We start from the raw sequence: 26,539 nt of genomic DNA on the forward strand, positions 1-26,539 counted from the left end.
GATTCTTTCAACTGTGTGTGTGTGTGCGTGTGTGTAAATGGCTGTTTTAACAATTTTTTTTTACTACATTGAGGTTTACAAGTCTTTTTTTAGGCACCTTGTCTTTCACTCCTATGTCCAGCTTTTGCTCAGAGTTCTTCTAACCCTCATTGCACTGCCTTGTTGCGTGAGAGTGCGTGTGTGTGTGTGTGTGTGTGTGTGTGTGTGCGTGTGTGTGTGTGTGTGTGTGTGTGTGTGTGTGTGTGTGTGTGTGTGTGTGTGTGTGTGTGTATAGGAGTGCAGAAAGTATGGAGAAGGAAGCAGAAGAGGAAAGTCGAGTGGTATAAGAAAGTAAGACCACGGATTCTCATGGAAAAGAGAAAGAGAAGGGAAACAAAAACTCGCCCTTTTCGTGTGCACACATACTTTATGTATGTGTGTGTGTGAGTGCATATGTGACAGATAGAGAGGTGAGGGTAAGATATGCATAAGCAATGCACAACCGGGCAGTGAAAAGTGTAACGTCTCCCTCTCTTCTCCCTCTCTCCCTCTCCCCCCGAGCCCTGAACAAGTGCTCCAAAACTGTCACTCACAACTGCCAAAAACTCCAGCCTGTGAGGATGCAACCACATCCACACACCGGCTTATGCATGGATATGTGTGTGTACACAAGTGTCCTTTGACTGAGTGCATGCTGCCATGTGGAGGTACCTTCGTGTGTGTGTGTGTGTGGAGATGCAAAGTATCCTCTGACAAGCCATGTCGAAAGTTTGCTAGAAAGCAGCAGATTTTTTTTTCAAAAAGGTCTCTTTATGGTAATTTTACATCGCCTGGCTTCGTATTAGCATGGATTTCAATATCTGTTATTCCGTCCGTCAGGGTAGCTCTTTGAAAAGAGGTTTTGTGTGTGTGTGTGTGTGTGTGTGTGTGTGCGTGTGTGTGCGTGCGCGCTGTGAAAGAGAGTGGTTATGGGTGTGTTTGATGGTAACTGCTAACAGTAGCCAGTAGGTAGCTGTGAATTAAATAGCAGTCCAACTGTCCCTTAGCAGTTCACTACAAATCTGCAGAAAGACAAACAAATTGTGCACACACACTGCGTAGTTCCAAACATTGGCAAGACAGGCCAATAGTCCAGTTTTCAGTCACTATGTAGGACCATCTGTCCATCAGTATTTGGTCATGAGCAGAATGTTGTGACAATTACTGTCATGATTGTCATTAAATGTACTATTGCTAACGATATTCCCCACAAGATGATTCTTAATGAGGTTAATAACCCCCTGACTTAACTCATCTAGTGCCTCCACTGGTCTAGTGTCCTCTTTGTCAGGATGTTTGCAAAAAGAACCCAAATGCAAGACACCGAACTGAAAAAAACCCAAAAAGTGAGCTTTAATAAGATAAAGCTGAAATCCAAAGAACAATAACTGGCAGGCAATCAAAAGCAGAAGAAGCAGATGGGGCAAATCCAGGAAAAAAAAAACCCTGATGAGACACAACAAGGATAAAAACAGAATTGGGGAACAGATGTTGAAAATGCAGAAGAACAGAGCAAAACAACGGTCTTTTTTAGCATTTGTTGACAGCAGATCAGTCTGAAAGATGTCTGGGAGTAGTTTGATTCAGTCTGTGGGAGTGATGACAAAGACGTTTAGCTGAAGGATGAGAAGACGTAGGCAACAGACTGCACACCGCCATCTTCTCATTGAGGTACCCAACTCCAGCTCCCTCGTTAATATTATGAGGTTTTCTATTAAATACTGGGTTTCAATCTGAAGGATTGCCAATTAGGCACTTTTGCAACAATCCTTTCATTACACTGGTGTGACATTTACACTTAACAAGGTCTATCCCGACAAGGTAGCTCCAATTACTAGTGTCCTGTCATGGTAATCCATTCCATGGTTGCGGAGACATTTCATTTTGAACCAAAACATAGTAATTTGAATTCATCCACTGGTGGCTGTGAATACCTGCAGCAAATCTCTCACTCTCTTTCACTCAAAAACAATATTGCAATCTCCCAGTAGAGCGAAATTTAACAGCATCATGATTCATCCTCAGGGGACCAGGATCGAATAGTTTCTCAGATATTTTAGTTTTGCATCCACAGACCAGAATTAAATCTGAAATTGTCAGTTTTCATGAAAGAAATTGAACATGGCCTTGTTCTTCAGAGGTGAAGCCCTTCACGTTATTAATGAGGTTTCCTGTCACCGCAATCTCAAGACAAACTTTGAGCTTTGTTCATAGGACATCAATAACTCGATTTCCATCAAATTCGTCATAGATAAAAATGTTTTGTAGATGATAGAGGGATGATTAAAAAAATGCCCCTACAGTCTTCCCTCTGAACAAAATGTCAACTTTGCACACTAGATATGCAACTGATAAAACTTGTTTTTGTGTACTGGCGGATGAAACCTTTTTCTTTCTAATGATCCCAATTTACTTTCCTCCTGAGAGCTCCAGGGGACGCACTTCAAAGTTTATAGTCCTGGTAAATTGGAATCATATTATTTGCTTCCATCCAAATACTTTTTTCTTTCTGTGCGCAGGTAAAGGATGTGATGAAGGATGTGATGGCGGGCCTACAGCAGACCAACAGTGAGAAGATTCTGCTGAGTTGGGTTCGTCAGAACACACGCCAGTACCCTCAGGTCTGTACCTTTTACATCTTCCTTTTACAAAGAGTTCTTTTCTCGAGTTGTTTCTTCTGTGTTTTCTGGAAATTCTAGCCCTGTGACACCATAGACAACCATTGTCTCATGAGTGTTAATGTAGTGTCGTTTCTCTTTAAAGCAGAGGGTTCGAATCTAGTGAGCACAAGAGTGAAATGATGCCTTTCTTCATTTTATTTTTAGTGGTAGAAAATACTTTTACCTCTGCCAAAAACCGTCTGTTTTTTTATGTTGTCTGACTGCCTGTCTGACTGGATATCTCAAAACTCCTCATGAACAGATTTTCATGAAATTTGGTGGACAGATAGGCAGTGAGCCAGGGAATAATGGATTGGGATTTGGTGGTGATCCAGAACTGGGATTACTGCCATCAGATGATTATCATTTTATAGCCCTGAGCACGATACTAAAAAGACAGAGAGGCTTGAGCCTTACTCTGTAAAAAATATGTTGTCAGGGTGAAAAAGAAAAAAAAATCAGTTGACCTTAAAATTTCAGCAGTTGGGATGAGTTTTTTAATTTGGTTTCTTTTGGCTTGAATTCATCTCTATTGTACTGACGTCTCCAGGCTCAGTTGGTTGGAGTGCTCTCAACAATTTTGGATAACATTTTATAGCTTCTTTTGCCCAAATTGCTTGGAATGTCTCCCTGTACACAACTTTCAAGTAAGGTCTTTATTTTTTAATTAGGAATAACTGATCTTGACTTACAAATTACTCATGAGTACATGACAATAAGACGTTGACGGTGTCTAAAGAGTTCAGAGGGTGGTGTCCTTTTTTACCACCTTTCCAAAACCAACAAAAGCAGAAGCAAAGGTAGTTTAAAAGTGCATTAAAGCATGTAAACCTTTTCTAGTAGGAACCAAAAAAACAATTATGAACCTGAACATTTGCAAAATATATGTCCTTTACTACTTATATTTAACATTAAAAAAACATTTTTATGAAACTGACTTCACGCTGCAATAAATGAACATGTAGATCATTAATACCTACTTTAAGCTTTAGCTTTGTGCCTCTGTCCTCTAGCATGTCAAACAGGTTCACATTGTGTCCACATTCAAGACCTTTTACAGGGTCAGTTGACTGAAAAAGTTAAAAGGGAGGTTTTCAGTCAATTTTCATGGAAATCACAGAGTTTGTTAACTATTTTGCAATTTAGCAATCAACAGTCTTTTTATAGAAAGCCTTCTTTTTCTTTTGGTTACTTCAGTTTAAAATAGAAAACTCACTGTATAAGCGTTGACTGCCAGTGTTGCCCGTGTAAACTTTCTGTTTTTCCACAAATTGGAAAGCTTGACAGGTGTAGCGGAAGGGGGGTGAGGTTAAGTGAGCAGTCAGTCGACTCTGCAGTACTTCCCAAGCTCTATACTTCTTCATATTACATTAGAAACCCATTTTTAGCCTTGGTAGTCTGTCATTCCATGTATTAAAAGCTCCGACTGGCAATTTGAGAGAGAAAAGATGTCTTCAATCTAATATCTACCTATGGAAATGGAAACCAGTGCTCGGGCGATGGTCTTTCAATAGTGGGTGTCACGCTGCATTCAAAGGTTGGCCCTTTAATATCCATTATCTCTGTCCTCAGGTCAACGTGGTTAACTTCTCCAGTAGCTGGAATGATGGATTGGCCTTCAATGCCCTCATCCACAGCCACAGGTACTGTAAAATGTCTAGTGTGTGTGTGTGTGTGTGTGTGTGTGTGTGTGTGTGTGTCTGCAGTGACATAGAAAGAACATAAAGCAGTAGACACAGGGGAGGACTGAGCAGACAAGGGAATGTCAATGGTGCACAGAGGGAGACACAGTCAGGGATTTATTTAGCTGCCTAAATTGTGCTCTTGTTCACACATTTTATTAAATAGAGATACTTTGAGTTGGAAAATGAGCCCATTACTACAACGTACTTAGAAAAAGAACAGAGAGGAAATGGAAAGACAAAGGCAAAGAGACTATGAATATGTCAGGTGCTGCCAGCTAGCACCCAGCTGGCTATTAGCGATGCACTGTGAGAGGAAGCCAACTAGATGAATGACATAGTCTTCATTTAAAGCTAATGAGTTAATGCGTGGACATGGAGGAAGCTGCCAATGAGCTGAGCTGTGAGTGTTGCTGCCAGTAATGTGTCCGATCCTTTTCAGTTCTTTATTTTCGGGTTGCAATCCTCTTACTGTGATAAAATCTCTCTGGAGTCATTTGCACAGAGTACGTTTCAGTTATCACCCCTCGTATTTTTTAAAACTATTGACCAACCTCATCGTAGACAACATTGTAGAGGTTCACTTATTTCAAACGCACAAGGTACCTCTCCAATTCAGTTGATTCAGCATCCTCTAAAACTTCTAAATTGACTAAAACTTCACCAAAATCTGTCCAATCGAAGTTTAAATATGGCAGTTTCTTTTCGCCCATCTGGCAGGTTCATAATGCTGGGACCATGTTTAACATAACACCTTTAGTTACTTGATAATGGCAAATAGATGAAAATGGCTGTATGGAGAGCCAAAGTGGAACCACAAAGTCCTGGTTTGGTAACAGAAGTAAAAGACCCTCACTCGAAATCACATTGACATTTGTAGTGATGCTAATAACTAAAAATCAAGCCCTGGAACCGAGCCTTGAGCTGACAGACATTGTGATGTTGATGATACAACACCGTTAAGGTTTAGGAAAAGTAAATTGAACCAAAATATTCCGCTCTATACTTAAGATCTTGAATTATTACAATCATGTGTAGTTGAAAAAGTAAATGAACAGATAAGTAAACTACTCAGTAAATGGGTAATGAAGAAAAGGAGGGTGAGTAGATGGATGTGTGGCTCATACCGTGATAATCTGCCTTTATGAATCCCCACAAGAGTTTGGGTCTCAGCACTGGACTCGTGTAATTATGAATTAAATCAGGGTAAGCTAGCATGAACATCTGTCAGCAGTGTCCTTACATGAATACAAAGTGGGAGATCACACACAACCGAAGCCATCGTCCTGCAGATCAGTTCTCTTTTGCTCCGTGCCGACGACGTCGTTGTTTACCAGCAGACATCGCAGATTAAATGTTTAAATCCAATAACATGCAAAAATCAACATAGGATTTTGAATGAATATGGTCTGCGTTCACTGTTTACTGAGATGGTGCTTAACCGGAGAGCATGCACAGCTGTCACGGCACGGCAGACGAATACATGGCTGCTGACTTGAAGCAGTTCCAAAAATAAACTTGACTGCATCAGCTGAAGTGAGTTAATTACAGTGTATTTCATTTTTAGACAATTAATCTATAGGCTATATAATAAAAAAACTTTTTTATTACTACAGTGTCAGCCCTTTTACTTTCGAGAAGCTCATTGTCGGCTTTTACTCAACATATGCTCAAGAATTTGCCCACAACAACAGAGAAAATGATCACCCAGGGACATGATCTAATAAATACTTGGGCTATTCCTCTATATTTGTATCAATTAAGATATAGATACAGCGAGTGGATGATCCTCGTTGCCTTCTCTTTTGCCTCCGCAGACCTGAGCTTTTTGATTGGAGCTCAGTGGAGAAGAAGACGTCTGCGATCGACAGACTGGAACACGCCTTTAATAAGGCAGAACAACACCTGGGGATAGAGAGACTGCTGGACCCTGAGGGTAACACACACACACACGCACACACACACACACACACACACACACACACACACACGCACATGCACACACACCAGTAATTCCAGAGAAGAATATTGGAGGTGAGTTACAGCTCCCATCGTATTTCACGCCTTCCAATCATGCACCCTAATTGGCCCAGTTGAACACAATGTGTCATGCTGCGAATGGGTGTTGCCATGGCGATAACTGTGGTCACCTTGGTGGAAGGACTTGATCGCTGATGCACAAACTGACCGACTGGTTGGCAAAAAAAATCCTCTGAATTTGTGCAAAATAGGACCGGAGAGGCCTCCTGACAAGTGTGTTCCCCCAGAAGTTGTTGACATGTGTTGCTGCTGACCTCAGACCAGTTTACAGACTCTTAATCAAAACTGTCAGGCGGGGAAAAAGTGAGTACAGCTGACAGGGGTCAAAGTTTATTGCAACACTGTCTTTGGTGGGCAGCTGTCTGTGACAATAGTAGTGGTGGTTTTTTTTGGTGCAACCAAGTCTTTAGGGTATTTGTGATGCAGCATTTTAACTTTAAAAATAATGAAGTTAATAGTAGTTCGTAAAGCAAAAGTGTGTTGGATTGACTTGTTCTGAAAATGTGTCAATGGGGCTGAGTACAGACATCAGGTACATGAATACACATGTACTAAACAAATCAAACACAGAAATGTAGTTAAATAGAATACACATTCCTTTTTATATGTAGGTTCATAATTAAATGAAAAATGTATATTTTAAGATGATAAGCTCTTTTGGGTGGCTTATTCTGATGTGTTTTTATTCAAGCATTCTAAATCTTCCATACAATAACACCAGGGACTTAACTTGGTTGTTGTACTCTTTATTTATTACTTTTTTATTTCATCCAGTTTTCCAAAATCTCTTCTAAGGGTCTATTGATTGTATGTGAAAACAGTGATCGAGTTATTCGGCGGCATTCCTCTTTAATCCCCGCCGTTATGAATGCTGTGTTCAGGCTTTGAGCCAACACGGTGGGGAGCGTTGTAATCCCTCGCAGCTCGCTTAAGCCTTGAAACGACACATCACGGCAGATGAATTTTCATTGATCTTACAATAAACAATAACTAGTTGGGAGCAAGTGGGGTGAATGCGTTTCATTATTATGCTGCGCATCAATGCTTATAACACCATTAACCTCCCACCTGGGCCTTTTGAGCATTTTCTTGTGCTATGAAAGGATTTCACGTCATGTTTGTCTGAGGTTTTTGTGGCTCATATCTCAGTGAAGAAGAGCTGTCAGGAACGGGGAAGTTGGACACTCGTTTGATGTTTACCCCTTTGAAACAGCTAATTGTCTGTGATGCAGCATTTTTAACGCAAGATACTTCTACATTTGGGGATAATGATAGACTGCGACCGTTTTCCCTTGCACTCCTTTCCTCTCATTATTTTGTAGTTTCGTCTCTTTCTTCTTTCAGTCAAATCACTTCTTTGCATGAATGTGTAAAAGAGGGATTATCACCAAAGCTGTGAACAAATTGTGTGTTTTTTCATGTTCAAAGCATATGAAGTCACAAATATATTTGAATTGAAAATGTGTTTGTGACCAGGGTAAAACACTCTCTGTATCAGGATGAAACGTCCACTGCAGGTGCACAGAAGATGAGTAATAACCACATATTGGATATACAGAAGGGTGTCTAGATTGTACTAGCCTTCAAACCAATCAGTAAGATCATACATTCGTATGGACCATAGAACAGGCGTGATCATGCCTCTTGGTTCTGGCTGAAAGTCTGGCAGCTGAGTTCTGTAAACTCTGTAGGTTAGTTGAGTGCTATATTATAGGCACTACTCTGTAGGGACGCTCCCACACAGGGTTTAAAAGCCTGCAACCACCCTCCAGTTGGTTAGAACTGAAGAAGCCTCTTGGATGAGAGGTTAAGTATCATCAAGAAATGAGTCCAGGTGCCTACGATATAGCACTTAACCTGACTAAGTCATTTCAGTGCATAAACCTAACCAGACCACAGCCAGGTGACCACGTTAATAACACTGTAAAAGTTAAACCACTTGTCAGTAGCTGTATTTTCAGACTCCAGCAGGACATTGCGTATTATGTATTCATTCTGACTTTAATGCTGACTCTAGAGGGGTAGTTAAAGCAGCATAGTTGGAAGCTTAAGGCCACTGAGCAAGCTGCTGAATTTGACAAGCGAGGAGTGAGAACATGATGGATCGCCACATGGCGTGCAGAGGATACACACCGAACCTGCCGCGGTGCTCTCACGAACCCACATGCACAGCTGTTGTGTCCGTGTTGCTCTTCAATATTAACACCAACCTTCAGCGGGACAAGTTCAGCGAGCAGTGTAGTCATTTTAATACTGAGTTCTGTGCTTTCGAGGGATTTGATGACGTGGCTGGTCTTATTATTTGCGATCTGTCTAAGTGTACAGTCTGTAATGTAATGTAATAACTTCCCTGTTGGGATATCTCTACGCATAATCTATGTTTTACAAAATCACTTTCTTCCTGTCATTAGTACTCTTTCTCTTCCCCGTATCCTTTCCCACTGTTAATCCTGTCTTTGTGTATTTCTCCCACCAGCGTCTCTCCCCCTAATTCCTCTTTCACTCCTCTTTCTTGTCTTTGCTTTGTTTCTCTGTGCTCTCGAGCCTTTGTTCACTTCTTTAGCGTGGAATCAAAGCCGACATCCAGCTGCCGCGTCGAAGCTCGAGTCTCAAACTTTATCTCTTGGAAGCCATATTTTTTTCACGTCGTCTTTGAACACATCAGCAAACGATGGAATATTGGTTAGACATGTTCACCACAACTGAGCTGCGATTCTGAAGTTTTATCTGACCTAGCGTGGGTCGCAGCAACTCTGAGAAGTCGTGGATGGAATAACAGAATTTGTTGTTTTGTGTGAGAATAGCATGACTCAGTCATATGTTAAATATCACCGTTCAAAGCCAAATATTTTCTAGGGAATAATTTGAGGAGCTATTTTGATCCAAACTAATGACAGTTCCACGGTGTGTGTTTACAGAGACATGTAATCACTGAAAAGCAGACACACACACACACTCACACACACACAGGCAGAGGCATACAGATATCTGCGAAAGAACACACACGTCAATACACATAAATATGGACATTATGCACACAGTGACTTGCCTATGAATGGACGTATATTGACAAAATATTTGAGAGAGCATAAACAAATTTGAGCACTACTCAAGTCAGCAAGTCAACATTCGATGGCTCACAGACATGGGTTTTTTAAGAGCCGAATCTGATTTGTGGGCCGAGTCGTGAGGGAGGAAATCGTGTTGCTACATTTGAACCCTGAAATGAAAAGTGGTAGCGGAGAGTGTTCATATTCAGTTTGACCCTGAAGTGAAGAGTCACCTGTTAGAATCTTCCTTAATGTCAAACTTAAAGCTGAGACGGTGGGTTTTCATCGACATCTGCGGATTTTCCAAACTCTCCTGTTTTTCCCTGCAGGCTTTTGTCTTGCTGCCTGCAGCCTTTTCTCAAGTAATGCGTGTCTCCTTGTTGTAGTAAACAGCCACATGCTGAGTAGAAAAAACTTGAAACTTTCGATATCTTCCGTCGTGTTTGAGCGAGTTTGTGGTTGAGCGAGTGAAGGAGTGGGCGGCAGAAAAGTGAAGGTGAACGCAGGTAAAGCAGAGGATTAGGTGAGCAGTAAGATATCAATCTGAAAGTTAATGTACGTTAGAAGTGTATCTGTTTATAACGAGTGCAGCTCCTCAAGTCTAAGAAATGTATTTCCCCAACTTCTGGAAAAGTGAAAGGAGTTGTCTCCAGATCCCCAGTAACAACCCCACCGAACGTGGCTAAAGAGGCAAACCACCACTTCTTTGACTTTGACCTGACTTTGTAAAGTTCTGACGTGAACACCGACTGCACAGTGTAATGGATGTGGTAAACGGACACCATCAACCTTGTTTTCACTATGTTATTTGTTCTGCCACTGGGCAGAATTTTTTTATGGAACCCCATTTGTGCCAAAAATGTATGAAAAAAATCAGCGCTGATTAAAAAGAAATGTTCTGATGGTGAGTCATAAATATGAGACAGAAAAGTTGAAATCATGCGATACAAAGAAAACGTGTAAGAATAAGATAAAAGAATATACCATAAATGTCATAATTTTGAATTTGAAATATGTAATTATGAGTAAAAAAGTCAATATTAATAGACAAACCTTATGAGATAAGGTAAAATTGAGGATTGACGATAAAAAGGTTGAAATTATTTGACAGATTGTCATAATTGTGAAATAAAAGGAGAGAAAGTTGAAATCATGTGAGATAAATGTTGATTCTTTTCTGATAAACATGACAACAATGACTTGAAGCCTCAGTTTCATCATCATCATTTGTTTCTTTAACTGGTAAAAATGGACTCCCATATTTTTTTTTTTCATGAATAATGACGATTGAAATTACAACACAAAGTGTCAAGTGTGTTTTTCCACTCTAAGCGCTCCATGGCAGGGAAACAGCGCGCGAGCAGACTCATAAGCCCGCTGCTCTTACAAACCTGCGCCCGTGTGCTCTGAATGTTGACCTGCGGGCCGAGCCTCTCGCCTCAGAATTTGTTTTGTGCTCCCTTTTGAATCTGTCATCGTCAGTGCGCCTCGTGCACACTCACACACTGAGAAAGAAATCCATACAAATATCCTCACGCACAGAACACACAGCGGAGCCTCATAAGTATGCACACACATGTAGCTCCGGCTGAAAATCATTACAATGGAGATCGTGGGGATGGGAGCGCAGAGTGGACTGAGCAAGTGAGGGATGTGCACACACTCCGACACACACAGACACACACAGAGTGTGTGTCGGAGTGTGTGCACATCCCTCACTTGCTCAGGTGTAGAGGTGTGTGGCTTTACTTATATAGTTGTTCTCTCTCCCCTTAGACAAACAAAAAAAACATCCGGAGATTTCTCCGTAATGCTGATGAATCAGTATCCCGCAGCCGAAGAAGATGACTCCGGCTTTATCTATCGATCACGCACCGACACACACATCTCTCCCTGTGCACGCTCGTTTATGTTACTTTGTGTCTTGAGACTTCCCTCTCTCCATCTTTTCCCTCTCCGCTGTCGTCTCGTCCATCCCTCTCCTGTTCATTAAACAGTCGTGAGCCGCGCATCACTCCATTAACAAACCCACAAACGTCCCTTCCTTGGCGCCATTGTTTCTTTCCCTCTCAGATCCTCCTGCTCTCCCTCTCTCCTTCTTCCGCCCTCTCTCCGCCTGTGTCTCGGCCTCTTGCGGTGTTCATTTGTCTGCCGTGTCGCAGCACCACTGTGATCCGTCTCTATTAGTTTTGTCCCAGGGCTGACTGGCCGGGGCCCACAGGCTCCGGGCCGCCGCCCTCTTATATTTTTTCTCTTTCACCTGTTGGAAAAAGTTTGTTCGGGACTTAATTTAGCTGCGAGATTCAGGGCAGGCAGGCTGGCTGACTGACACACGCTGATGCTTTGGGTAATAACAAAACACAAAACAGCCTGAAGAGTGGCCGACAGTTATTCATGAGCGCAAAAGAAAAACGGCCTCGGATCTGTTTTTGCAGCACCCTGCAGCATCTAGGGTGCCTAATAAGTGGCCGTCACCTCATTGAATTAAATTCCTCATATTAGATTTGTTATTTGTTGTCTGGGGCTGCATTATTTATCACACATGTTGGAAAATACTGAAAAATGACCCTTGAAATTTCAAACTTAAAGCAACATTATGTAGAAATTGGCATTTTGTGTGACTTGTCTTCCCCCCAAAGTTTCTGAGTTGTAAATGCAAATCCCAGGACTGTCACAACTTGTCAAACGTAATGTAGAAACAAAACTCATCACGTCGTGACAATGTGTGTTGAAAACTTGTATGCTAATGTAAACAAGGATGTAACGCTGTGATCTGCCATCTGACTGAAGTTACATAGTGCAGAAACAAGTGATAGGAGGGCGGAGTGGCTGAGACAGAGACACTGTGACGTCAACTTTGTTGTGAGGCTGATATTTTAAGGTAAAAAGTTACATAATGTTGCTTTAAATTCCAGGCCAACATCTTCAGATATCCTGTTTTGTTGGGCCAACTCTCAAACCCCCCAGATATTCAGTTTACTCTCATTGAAGAAGAATAAAACAATGAAATATCACCATTTTAAAAGCTGGAATCAGAGTTTGGTTCATTTGTGTTAAAGAAAATGACTTGAATCATCTTGAGATGGTTGCTAATTAAATTAATGTCCATTAATTCTTATACACAACACAATAATTACAAAAGTGTCAACGTTTTAAATGAGCTCTTTTCCTCTCTGCTGTGGCCATGCCAAGCAGATATTTTTGCTAAAAACTGCCCCTCAGGTGGATGTTTTTTCTTTAACAAAAAGGTCCTCCTCTGTTTGGATCCTTTCCATAATGTTGTCAGACACCTAAAAGAACAGTCTGAGCCCGTCGGTGGTGAAAACAAGCACTTTAATTGAGCGTTCTTTGAAGGTGCACAGTTGCCCCCCAGGGGATAACGCTGCAGCTGGCTGCGCCAATTTCAAAAATAGTTTTCCCCATTAGTCACTTAGACACAGATCGTGGAAAGATAGGGTTCAGGTTGAATAACACAGAAGTTACCCTCTAACCAAGGGTGTATTATTGTAACCATGACCACAAATGACTCCAAATCTTAATGAAGAAGTCATCCTGACACATACTGGATTTATGGGCTGATGCTGATACCAATATAAAAGAGTGAAAAAAGTCTAATATCGATATATGATCTTTCATACACAGATTATACTGGATATTTCAGTCTGAATGTATTTGTATACTTTATTGATTGTACGTACTTCTATCTTTTATTGTAGTGGTTTAATGGAACTACAGCATTATGTGAGCCTTGTTTTTCCATCACTGAAACTAAAATTTGAAATTGGTCTTGAGGAACATGAGGAGTAGTTTAATTATGATCTACGTATTGTTAATTTTTGTCAATGTATGAGGCAGGTTTGAGGTTGAGGCAGGATTCAGTGCGTCGTGACTGTGTCATTCTTGAGGGCTCCATCCTTGAATTAGAAAAATCAAAGTCATCCCCCTCACCCTCTGCTCCTCAGATGTGGCCGTGCCTCACCCTGACAAGAAGAGCGTCATCATGTACGTGACGTCGCTCTTCCAGGTGCTCCCCCAGAGCATTACCATGGAGGCCATCAAGGAGGTGGAGACGCTGCCGCGGGCCGCCTCAGCCAGCATCGCCCGGGTGACGACAGAGGAGCACTACCAGATCCAGACCCAGCAGCGCTTCTCCCAGCAGGTTAGACACACGCACACACACACGTATACACATGTATACACACGTATACACACTGCGAACGTTTTTTTGTGACACTGTTACGGCTCATCGTTTTGGGGTTTTGTATAAGCAAAATGTCAGAATTTAATCAAAGAGCAGGATTACTTTGAACCAACTACCAGCTCTAATTTTCCCCAATGTACCCAAAAATCATATTTCCTGTTATACTCCGTGTGGTTTACGCAAATTGAGGTCATCTCGTGTTCTGGAAAATCTTCCAAGAGTCGACGGAGAGGAGAAAAATATGGGGAGAAAATTACCTGCCTGTCAGTATTTTTGGATGTACATGGAATCTTTGAGGGTCATTGCAAACTTCAGTAATGATCTTGTCCTCCACATTTATCCACGGCAGGTAAAGACTTCCATCAGTCAGCTTTTTGGGGTAATTACTGTGTGAATATTACCCACTTTTGCAGCATAAAGAAAAAAAAATGTTTCCAACTTTAGAACCCACTCTTTCCATTTGGGTTCACAGTTGGAGTCCTTTTAATAATATCACTAAAGCCCTTTTAGCTGCCCACCTCATTACGTACTTGGTGAATGCAATTATGCGTGTCATATTCACCTCTGAATAAGCTCCAGCTTACGTGCTTTTGTTAAGCAAAGTTGCAGCAGAAACATTTTAAACAAGTCTGAAACGAATGCTGTCAGATTAATAAAAAGGCTGGCGGCACAATGTGGAGAGGAGAAACCGAATGAGTCACCTGATTATCATTTCTCACGCACAAAGAAAAATAAAATCAGCTTGATGAAACAGGGCCGCTGTGAATGAACCTGTTGAGGAGATCAGATCAGTTTATAAAAACGATTTTTTTTCCCCACCTTGCATGACAAAAGAGGAGAGTAAAAAAAAAAAAAAAAAACACAAAAGCATGGTAATCAGACCAGCGTTTTTTCCATTTTAATTTGTGACTATCTCTTTCTGCTTCTATATCCTGCAAAACACTTATTGAATGAGAGTCATAATGTCTTGTCAACGCTGTTCCTGCACTGTTCGACTTTATTAAACATACTCTTGAGTTCTCTATCTAGTAATTGATGGATTAGAAGAGGAAGCAGCTATCCGCTTTCCCTCTTACTTATAAAAAAATATTGCACATGTTGCACATTTTTGAATTTGAAAAACATCACTTCAACAGACTGATGAAGCCAGCGCCGCAAAATGTTTCTATAAATGGCTTAAAAGACATTTAAAAACATGTAAAGTTAAATCCGTTTTACACATGTAAACTTGTAACTCCTAAACCAAACCGTAACCGATGAGCCCGACATCTTGTCACACAAGCATGGCGTCCTGTTAGGTGCCACTACAGTGCCTGTCAGTCATCATGGGAACTGGGCGAATGCTGACAAATTCTGGTGTTGCTGTCACCATGACGGCGTAGTGCCGTGATGGCAAGCAAGATGCCATGATTTATTTCCCATGAGCCTTTGCTCTGCATGTGTCTGTGCTCAGCTGTGTGTGTTTTTTTTCATGTTTCATGCTTTGTTATTGAGGCAGCGCCCACACTAGATAATAACCCTTTAGTAGGCTCTGTAGTATTGCACGTTACACAACTAAATGACTGCAGTTGTTTGTACACTGCGTATTTTCAGCTCAGGAGCTGGATTATCCAGCCCAGTCGCAAACACTCCCAACCTGTCGCTTTATCAACTCTACTAAGCAGGATTGTGAAATTCCCAGCAGGACCTTCTCGCTCTGTTGTGGCATCTGAGTGGAACTGAGGAGGATGAAAGAAACACGGGGGATGATCTCTGCTCTCAAATGTCCTGCGAGTTGTCTTGAGTCAGCACTGTATGGGCAGCAACACCAAGAGCGTAATAAATCAAAAAGGAATACTGCAGCGATTTGGATATCTCTGAGAATGAATTTGATAATGAAGGGTCATGCAATGGCTTCACCGCAGAGACGCCTCATTTTTACATCTCTGTGAGCCGTTAACAAAAGATTAAGGGAGATTTGAGACTCCCCTTTTCCCTTTACTTCTGCGAAAATAAAATTAAGTTGCTAACCAGCAGGCTCCCAATCTCGGTTATAAAGATTGAGAAGAAACACTGTTTGGATTCTACCTTTTTCACGATAAATTGGATAATGAGCCGTTTGATAGTGTATTTTCTTCTCAGTGGTACCGCAAACTGCGAGCAGGTTTTTCCTGGAGGACCCAGCAGCGAGCAGATTAACACAACCACTTTAATCACATGGCATGATTAAGAGGAGGAATTGCGGCTAATTTATGTAAAAGATGATGATTGTATCCGTAGACACAGTTTTGGCACAGAGAGCCCCCAAACATATGACGAGACAATAACCTTTCAGCTTTACTGTTCCCTGGAATTGAATTAGAAAGAGGAAGATCATTCCAGGTCGGACTTTCATTATTGTTGTGTGGGTGGACTTTGGAAAATAAACAATTTTCATTGTTGCCTTGAGCCAATTTTCAAAAAAGACGGGTCAAAATGAAACAGAACTACAAAGATCTATTCAGTGTAAGAAGCAGCCTCAGAAACATATAATTCCTTTGAGTTCATTCATTTCGTTATGAGCCGAGGGAAAATGTATGAGAAAGGGAAAATATGTGAGAACAGAATGACAGAGCTCCCCTCGCCGCCAGCCAAAATCAGCTCCGTTCAGTCTGTTTGCTTAAGCAAAGCTAGTGAAGCGAGTCTTTGAAATCTGCCTTTTTGCAAAAATATTGTCAGGCTGTCTGGAAAAGTCCTGAAACTTTGGGGAACAATTTTGAGACAAGAGTTACATCTTGGTATTTTTTTATGAAAACTATTATTTTGGGAAGGGAAGTGAGTGACAAACGGCTAAATGTGGTCAAGCACTATAGATTATAAACACTCCAGCTTAAAACAGGAAATTAAAAGAATGAAAACTAAAACAGGGATGCTCTATAAATCAAGTAGATATGCAGATATGCTCTGGTGCTATTTGGTTTTAATGGATAAGACTGACATGAAAAGTCGCTCAGTGACAGAATTGAAGTAATTGACCATCGGTGAGTTTATATTCCCAAACCTGAGTTTGAAATGAAACTTCAGTCTAGCGTCTAATCACCACCCATCTGTCCACTCATCCACTCATCCATCCATTTTGTCACCGCATATTCCGGCGAGAGTCTCAGAGGCAGCAAGGCAAGCAGATGTTCTCGTCCTCGCTAACTCCCCCCCCGCTGCAGTCGTCTTCTCTCGGTGTGGAATGGACAAATCTCTTTTCTCATTCTCCCGGCACCTAAAATTTGTGAGCGTCGGAATGAAAATTGACCGCTAAATTGAGACAGAAGCTCCGAGTGAAAGTGCTGCATAAAATCGACCAAATATCAAGTCACAAATTAGATCTACCGGCGCTGACCTTTCGAGCTGAGTTAAGCTGAGGTCAGTGTCATGCTATCGCGCCGAATCGCAGCAGGATGGAGTGAGCTTCCTGGAGTAATGGCTGGTAATATTATTATCTCACTCAGTTTAATGGCCACATCAACCCCTCCCTTCATCAGCCCTCTGTCTGAGAGTGGAGAGAAACTGCCGGCCTTTTCCTTCTGGGAATCAGACAGATGGAGGGAGAGAGAAAAGCAGACGGCAAGACAGACAAGTGGAAGGGAAAGGCGTGGATTTTTGAGGAAGTGGGAAGGTGTAAAGATGTATAAAGATGTAGCGAGAGATGAAGAGGTGGAGAGGGTGGAAATGAAGAGTGAGACGGAGCAGACAAATGGGGGGTGCGAGGAACAAGTCAGATGGCAATAAAACGAGAGACGGGGATGGGAAAAGAGAGTTACTGACAGCGGCTATTATCTGCCTCCTCCCTCATCTGTCATCATCAAAGCAGGGCTGTCACCACCTTCTTACATCAACACCACACCACCACCACCTGGGTCTCAAGACGCAGGAGGAGAGACATTTCATGGAGAAAAGATGTAATCCAAAATTTGCTTAGTAAAGAAAATCTACTTTTTTTTTTCTCTGACATTATCTGAGGTTTCCCGATCCCCTAAAACTCCACCCGTCTGGTGCTCTGAGCAGGTGAAAACAAACGCTAAAAGTTATTTGCCAGGAACCGTTTGATCCAGGGGGCGAGGTCGCCTCTGGCTGTCTGCTCTTTACAGCAAGAAAAACACCTAATCCACCTTGAAAGAGAGAGAGGGGAACACAGCGAGGGGTGAAACAGAAAACGGAAGACAGACGGAGACGCAATGACAGGTGAAGGGAGGAAGAAGGGGAAGGGAGAGGAGAGAAGCGAAGGCAGGGGGATGGAGGTGAAAAGGGGAGATTGATAGCTGGGGAGACAGAAGAAGAGACGGGGAGAGATTAAACTTTTATGATGTCTGCGGTGGAATGGTTGACTTGGTTTTAGCGATGCAGCGGCTGTCCTGGAAAAGGCATCTTGGGAATGTCAAACAAGCGGGAGGATCCGTCATCAATTAAAAGTTATTTGACCCACCAACCTCTTCTGCTGCGTTCCTGGTTTCCTGCTGCCCCTGTTGGGGTCACTTATGATTCTATAGCTCATAATCTGCTGTGTCAGCTCTGCTGCGGACAAACACAGACAACCCATTAACACCAGACGCTGACTGAACACACTGTAAGCAGATAGCACACTAGCTCACTAATTATTGTATCATTTGTGGTGAGATGAAATCATAAGTCATCGTGGCCTACTAAACTCAGTTTTTTTGATGGGAAGAAGGCGCTTATTAGGTGAACTCCTCCGCTTCTCTCACCTTCTGGAGCACCAGGACCACAGAGCTGTTGAGGATGTCATCACACAATAGCGACTGGGATCAAATCAGAAGCAGAGTAGGGCGTGTCTCTAAAGAAACCCAGTGGGATTCATAAGGATGACACTGCTGTTTAAATTTTGTACCTTTCTTGAGAAGGTTTGGTTAGGTTGAAGTGTGAAATCAACTTGGTTAGGTTGGAAACATGATGATTTGGAGATTAGATTACTTGATTAAGGTTAGGAGACCTTTGTTGTCATGGGCAGTCATGGTTCAAAGAAAGCAATGTTGACAATCCTTTCAGTCCAATCGTCCGTGCGACTCTTTAATAGAGACAAACTAGTACCAACTTTTCTCCCTACAGAAAAGAGTCAGTTCCTTGGGTAACTAAAGGAGTTTTGTCACACTTTATATAAAAGCTGATGCTGTAATTTTTGATTGGAAAGCTGGTATTAATATTGTTACTAAGTTTACTAATTAAGCCACTTGACATATATCACTTCTGTGAACAATTCGTGTTGTGGTACTAAATTCCACTAATCTGCCTCCCTTCTCAGCCGCAGAGTTGCTTCCCTGCGCCAGTTTGGATTTCTTTTTGTATCCATTTCAAGCAAAGATATTTTTATTTTGTCCCAATTTATATATTTATATCCTATTTATACTGGCAGTGTTAAAGAGTTGAAAAGGAGAGGCTGCTATAGCAGTAAATTAATGGCTATGGTTTTGGAATAAGATGTTTAGCAATCCAACATAGGTTTAAGATACTTTTGGCCCTTTGGGTCTTTACTGAAGTAACAAAGTTTTCAGTAAGAACCAATTTATTCAGATTAAATTATAAATATTTGTATATGTCTGAAAAGCAGGGCTTTGCTCTGACTGAAGCAATTAAGATTCCATAGTGATGGTGAGTCATCCACTGACTAATGAAGTATTCATGTAATTGCCTCCCGCTTTGAAAGACCACGTAATGCGTGAATACACATGAAGAGGCGTTATTGAAACACACACCAGAAAGGAAAAACACACTCATCCCCACTTGTAGACTCCCATCAAAACCACGCACAGTAGCTGTGAACCGTATCCAAAAGGCCTCATCCAAACCTGTGTGTTAACCCCAAGAGAAATGACTCATTAGCAGACTGACTTCATAAAGTGATATTTTTAATTTTTCATTATATGTCGAAAACATTTGGAGAGAGTGCGGATCATCACTCGCTGTAAAATATTTATTACGCATAACAGCCTGAGAGTGACTAAGTGTGCAGCACACCTACACTGCAGGTGAACATTTCTTTCCCTCTGCTGCTGAAACTCCCATTTTACTCCGGTCCAAATGTCAAAGATTGCTCACTTCTACTGTACTGTGGCATACTTGATTTAATTATTGATGATTTGTTTGTCTACAGCATTACAAATGTTATTATAGTGTAGACATTTGCAGAGTTTAAACTATCATTACTGCCCTCCCACATACAGTATTTAGCTCGCAAGCTAGCTACCCAACAGAGAAAATGGCCACAAAAATGGCAGCAAACTTGGATTAGATTGAGACAACTGCACTAATTGGTTAGTCAGCTCACAGAAATAACAACTATCAAATCGTTTCATAGCATCTGCTACCAAACTTCTGTATCAACTGAAAACAAAGTACAAGAGAAATAAAAGTTATTTTTAAAATTCAGTTCAAAGTGTTTGCATTGTAAAGCCTCCATGAGATTTCATGAAAACAAAAGTCTGTCAGTCGTTCGCCTGCCAATGAGTGATGGATGACGGTGAATTGCTGAGGACTGCAGCTGTACAGATCTGCTGCTAGTTTGGAACAAATCTTCCCAAATGTGAAGCAGGATGTTGACGCCAAACAGACCAGTGATCAGTTTCCCTGGAGAGAAAACAAAGTGTAAAACTGGTGACTTTCAAACATCAGCTGGCAGAAAGAGAGCGTGTAAGGAAAGCTGTTGGTGTCTGGGTGGATGTGGTGGATGTGTCGGAGTTGGAGCTGCTCACAACAACATCGGCTTTGACACCGTGCCGCTGTCTGTTGTTCATCCTGTTCACATCTGCTGCATAACACATCTGTCCACCTCTGTCTGTCTCTCTCTCATGTCTGCATTATCTGTAGCCAGGTTTCCATCCAAGGACTTTATCAAGGACTAAATCTGAAGACCATTCATTTGTAATCAGATTACTTATTATGTGGCTCTACCTTTAACAAAACAATAATCAGCACTGGTGGAAGGTAAAAAGTACATTTCAGATAATCATTTTTATGTAATTGAGTCCTTAAAGGTACAATACGTAGGATTTTTAGTGTAAGGATATCTAAGTTAGCATGCTAACTAGCGATATTAAACGCCTAATACAGTAAGCAACAGTTAGCAGTGTCTCAGGTGATCTGCTGGGAGTATGATTTCAACAGATGACAAGTTCTTACTGATTGCACCTTTAAGCTCCCATTTTTTTCAGAATAAGTGAATATATTAGACTATTTTAGCCTGATTTCAGTTCAAACTATCTTGTTTCAGATCATTGTAAATGTTTTATGTCGTATAATGTCAGAGCAAGGGGCAGACATCAAACAGTATTTTAGGTTACTTTAAACTAACTCCACCATAGAGCATTAAAATGCTACTTTCACATTAACGAACAGGTAATAACCATCCAGTGACACTACTAAAAGTAGCCTAACTTTTGCTAAACAGCAGCCACTGTTGTGCTAGCAACAATAATAATATAAAATGACACATAACATTAGCTAACATTAGCTACATGCCATACCAATGCAGGGTTATTGCAGTGAAACCTCTAGGTGTACTGTTTTTTTGCCTTAGGATTGAACCTTTTATTTATTAAAGGAAGGGGGTTTTATGTCTTCTTTAAAATGTTACATAGTTTCACTTTAAGCCCATTCTCCGAGATGAATCACTCTCAGTAAATGCTTTGGTCTAGTTCTAAAACAGAACATTGCGGTGCATTTGGGGTCACTACAGTCCAACACGACCTTTGTTCTGTTGCCGTATTTTTTCTGTTTCCACTTTCAGACAGCACAAGTCACCAACAAATGTTATAGCATTTGCCGAAATGAAAGTAAATTAACTTCTTGCTCAATATTAATTTTTGAGACTTTCCATTTTCTCCTAAATGTGTTTTTCGACACTCCGGTGATAGAAATCTGTATTTTTATTTTATTATTTACGCCCTTTCCAAAGTTCACCTAAAATTAGCTTGACATTTGGATGGAAACGGAGCTTATGTGTGATTATTCATGTTTCTTTTTTCTCCTCTCTTCTGCTTCTCTTTCTCATCCCTTTTTCTCGCCACCCTCTCTTTTCTTCCTCCACTCCTTCATTTTCTGCTTCTTCCGTGTTTTTTGGCTTGTGGATCTTTCGCTCCATGTCTTTCCTCCTCTCTCCTCTGTCCTCTCCTGCCACCTCCTCTCTCTCTGTCTCCGTCTCTCTCTCTCCCTCTCAGATTACAGTGAGTGTGGCTCAGGGGCGAGTGCGGAGTCCCTCGCCTCAGCCTCGCTATAAAAGCTATGCCTACACCCAGGCTGCATATGTCAAGTCGCCCGAGCAAAAGAGGAGGCGTTTTACTGATCAGGTCCGTGTCTTGCAACACTAACACCCCCCCCCTCCTCCACGCCAAACGTCCATCTGTCCGGTGCATGTTTCGGCTGCTCACCTGTTGTTTTGGCTGTCATTGTTTGTCTGTGTCACTGGCAGAAAAAAAAAAGAAAAATGCCCAATATCACAAGTCCACAGCTTATCTTGAAAATGTACCTAGAGTACAAAGGAATGCAAATAAAATTTCTTATCTAAATATTCTATTACTTTATTCTCTAAAACAGCAATGCACCCTTGTCCCTGTGACAAGTGAATACACACTGAGAAGCTGAAGGCAGAATTATTGAATTTGTCTTGAACTGAAGTATTTTATGATTGAATGGGAAAGTTGTGGACTTGCTGTGTTGGACATTTTTTTATTTTTTTGCATCTTGCCTGTCAATCACACTGTGGTTCAATTTCATTCAGAATGTCAATGTGTTTTGCTATAGATGTGATTGATTTGAACAATTCATGAGTCAGAGGGAGTACTAACTTTGCTCGGCGAGTCTTTACTTTATCATTCGTGACGCTGAGAGAGATTTTTATCTGATGAAACAAAATTAGCGGAACTAATTGTGATTAAACTTATATGATCGGTACCACTCCCATATTGTTAACTATGAAGTTAAAACCAGCTGATAAGCTAAGTTTAGCTTAGCATAAAATCTAGAAGGAAGGGAAACAGCCAACAAGGCTCAGTACCATGGTTGTATTTGTGAGTCTGAGGTATTTAAGTTTTCAACGATATAGCTTACTTGGTGAGAAGATCCAGAGAAGTGTCTGCACCTGTGGCACAAAGGTCTAAATGAAATAGGACGTAAAGAATTAAAATACAGTCATTTCAGCTTATGTAAAGGTGCAGTATGTAAGAAAACATGCTTTATGGACAGTGTTGCAGAGACATCTGCTGAAGTTACATGCTAACCAGCGAACAACAGCCTGTTAGTCTCCTCCTCTTAGTCTGTACCACTAAATGCACAGCTAACCAAGCTAACTAATGGCAGCTACGGTAAGCAGCAGTTCAGGGTTATTCTGGTTGTATACTGTCTTCTATTTGTTTTAAGTATTTGTGAGTCACACAGTGTGCTAAATCAGTGAGCTTTGGATGTGTTGGTAGACAGATCTTTGAGCTTTTCAAGGAAACCAAGCCAGCTGTTTTCCAGTTTCTTGTCTTTTTGCTATGAGCTAGGCTTATCAGCTGAAAGCTCTAGCTTCAAAGTTGGCGTACAAATATGAGGGTGGTATCAATCTTCTCAATTAACCCTCAGCAATCAAGTTAATAAGTGCATTTACCAGTAACCGAAGTGTTGCTAATCCAACCTAAAAAGCCCCTCTGTATATCACCGCCTTGAACAAACATAAACGGGTAAGTTTGTTTGTCTCTTATCTGTTAAATACAACCTACAGCACCCCGAAACACAAAAATAGAATTACTGTGCATCCGCCCTTCTTGTACTTTCTTCTACATGTCCGCTTTAATCCAAAACACGACATTTCAAAATGCTCGGATGCATTTTCAAAGCCCGTCACCCCGGGCTGCGTAGCTAAATGCGGCCCCATAAATTGCTCTGACTTGGGCAGGAATGTATTCAGAGGCTGTGTCAAATATTTAATGTAGCAGCGGGGTGCTTGACTCAACTTAGTTGGCACCTAAAAGGCATCGCAAGAAAAAGGGAAGATAATTTGTCAGATAAGCTTCGTTCGAGCACACCCACTGTTCTTTGAAATGCAGGATGCAAAGCAGAACCTAGCATAGAAAAAAAAAAAACGGTCTCATTGCAACAAAGTTTTCCATCCAAGGATATGAGCAACACAGATGACATTTTGCGACGCATTGTCCTCACATTGCCTCAGTAAAATGAGCTTTTATACAGACAGCATGGTGCATAACAGAAGAGGACTGTCAGGGGCTAAACATCCAGCTTTTATTTCACATTTATTTCACAATATTTTAAGCCGTAAACTCCGTCAGGAAACGAATAATTCCTGACTCTCTACTGAAAACATTTTTGATGCGAAAAACAAGAGGGGGCCGTGCTGACTGAGGCTGGACGGTTATCAGCGCCCGTGGATGGGCCTTGTGTATCTTTTCAGGACCTTATTACCGGAGAGAAGAATAGAGCGAGAGGAGGAGCGCCCGGGCCGAGATAAAAAGAAGAGAAGTTGTTAGCGCCCAGATCAGTTGCGGGCACACAAAGAGAGATATGGTGGGGAGAGAGAGAGAGGAAGATAGAGGGGGAGAGAGAGAGAGAGAGAGAAAGAGGACAAGTTGTTAAGGTTGGACAAAGGCCAGAACTGCTTGTCAGCTGCGGTAATGGCCAACACTAACGGGCCTTTCCTCATCTCTCTCTCTATCTATCTTCTCTGTCTGCCACCTTTATTTCACGCTGCCTTGTTTTTTTTTCCCCTTTCTACTCATCTCTCTGCCTCCCGCTGTCTGTTTCCTTTTCCCATCTCCTCCTTTCCTTCCTTCATTCCCTCGATTTCTCAACCCCTTTTCCCATCTAACCCCTGACACCGTCTATTCCTCTCTGCAATCACCCTCCATTTCCCATTCATCCCTCCCTTCTCTAGTTCCTAAGTCCCGGCCAGGAGGAGCTGCAGCGCGGCCTCAGCCCTCTGCTTCCAGGCTCCACCAGCCTGGAGAGCTACCAGGCTGCACTGGAGGAGGTACGGTACACAAATTATATCTACTTAATGTATTTTTGATACGGTATGGTGAGATTCTATACTTTCTTATTGTCTGTGTGTATCCAAAGCATGATATATCTTACTCCTCTGTGCCACAGGGCTCCATTAAACACTATAATGAGCACACACCACAGTTTGTTTGGATTCAGTCCCACATTCTCAGATCCTGCTGCCAGAAATACTCACTAGAGCACCAAATGTGTGTTAATCCGCTGCTGAAAATAATCCCCAACACATGCACTATTTCCTTCTGTTGGAGTAACTTTTGATGAAAGCTACATCGACCAGCTGTTTACTTCCCTTTTAAAAGAAAGATATTATACATTCGTGAGGCGTTGCATCTCCAGTAAGACACACCTGCCAACATTCATGATCTTCGCAGGAGTCTCCCTATTTTTAACCCCCTCTACCGCTGTGCTCCCAATTGGTAATCTCTCCCCGTTGATCTCTCGATTTCACAGTGATACAAACCAAATGTTAGTGTCCCAAATTTATGGCGGTACTTTGCAACCCGGAGGCAGAGGTGAGCATGTGCCAACCACCCTGCTCCGCTCAGTTCGTCGCTGAATATGGATGAAACAGGTGCCAAGAAGAAGAGATACGCTTTCCAACTTTCACTTCTCCATTCAGCCATTTGCTGAAACCTCAGAAAATCTCTCCCCCACCCCCTTTTTCACAGCCTAATGTTGGCAGCTTTCATAAGATTTGCTGGCGATAAGAAAAACATGAAACAACACCAGACTTACGGTTTCCTCTCCATTTTTCTCCTTCTATTGATATTTTGACAGTTACAGTAGAACAGAACAGATGCTATAGTGTCTCATAACATTCAAGACATGATGTTCACTGTCCCCACTGTTTTTTAAAAAACACAGAGACTATATGACAGACTTAAGACCACAGACATTTCACACCTTTAATGAAACCACGCAGCCCCTCATTACAGCATCAGCAAGAGACAGAACAAAAAAGAAAAAACAAGTGTCTTGAGTGGACAAGATACATCACACCTGTATTAACCTGTCAATTACACCAGGTACCAGTACAGATATAGTAGACATACCCCTCATTAAAGCTGAGATGAGACCTACTCTGTATGCAGCTCACTCAAGTGTAGCCCATTCTTTAAAGCAACATAGGCTGTATGATTTCCTGTGCCTCAATATTATTCTACATCCTCTTGCAGCCAGACGGGCCCATAACCTCTCGCTTTCATTTAAAATGATATTGTCTGGCAACAGACCCAGAATACATAATGCCGCAGATTTAATCACTAGTAATTGAAACAATTTATTTCGGAGATTACTGACCTTCCCCCATAGGTTTCCACAAAAACATGACGTGAGCAAGAGCACCGGCCTCTTTCTCAGACTTACCCTTGCATTGTGTCGCCCTAATTTGAATTTTGAGGTGTTGACGTGGCTGCTGTCGGCTGAAGACGGGCTCCAGGGTCAGCCGGCCATTTCCAACAATGTGGAGGAGGTGAAGGAGCAGTTCCACACTCATGAGGTGAGAGAGCCAGAGCAGTGAAGATCCAGCACATAACAAGGGGGGGGATGATGTGTTATGATCATAACAGCTTTTTTCTTTTGTCTTGGAGCAACATTATGTAACTTTTTAACAGCTTCAAAATCATTTCGATGGTACGGTGTCTTGAGAATGGTGTCTCTGTCTCAGCCACTCTGCCCCCCCATCACTAGCTTCTTCTCATTTGATACTGCACCAGTGTGTGTCTGTGAGATGTTAGATACTTAAAAATCATACTTTATTGCAGTGGTGGAAGAGCAGCAATAATATGTCTCCAGTTTCAAACAACTTAAAAGCACAATATGTACAGATTTTTTTCTCCTTCGGTTGCACACCCGCAACAACAACAAAGAAGT

General features: G+C 41.7%; 1 protein-coding gene across 15 annotated transcripts in view; it reads left to right on the forward strand.

The window, feature by feature from the left end:
• dmd (dystrophin) overlaps nucleotides 1–26,539 on the forward strand; it is a 282,422-nt gene that overhangs the window by 108,825 nt on the left and 147,058 nt on the right. For 14 of the 15 annotated variants that reach the window (XM_037091716.1, XM_037091705.1, XM_037091714.1 and 11 more), the window contains exons 7-13: nucleotides 2,538–2,639; nucleotides 4,251–4,321; nucleotides 6,178–6,296; nucleotides 13,413–13,609; nucleotides 21,832–21,960; nucleotides 24,540–24,635; nucleotides 26,067–26,165. In XM_037091716.1, the coding sequence (XP_036947611.1) occupies nucleotides 2,538–2,639; nucleotides 4,251–4,321; nucleotides 6,178–6,296; nucleotides 13,413–13,609; nucleotides 21,832–21,960; nucleotides 24,540–24,635; nucleotides 26,067–26,165 (813 nt within the window). The remainder of the gene's footprint in view (nucleotides 1–2,537; nucleotides 2,640–4,250; nucleotides 4,322–6,177; nucleotides 6,297–13,412; nucleotides 13,610–21,831; nucleotides 21,961–24,539; nucleotides 24,636–26,066; nucleotides 26,166–26,539) is intronic. The other variant, XM_037091719.1, reaches the window with a different exon arrangement.

This window comes from Acanthopagrus latus, chromosome 24, assembly GCF_904848185.1.
Source record: "Acanthopagrus latus isolate v.2019 chromosome 24, fAcaLat1.1, whole genome shotgun sequence".
In the NCBI taxonomy this organism is placed as follows: domain Eukaryota; kingdom Metazoa; phylum Chordata; class Actinopteri; order Spariformes; family Sparidae; genus Acanthopagrus; species Acanthopagrus latus.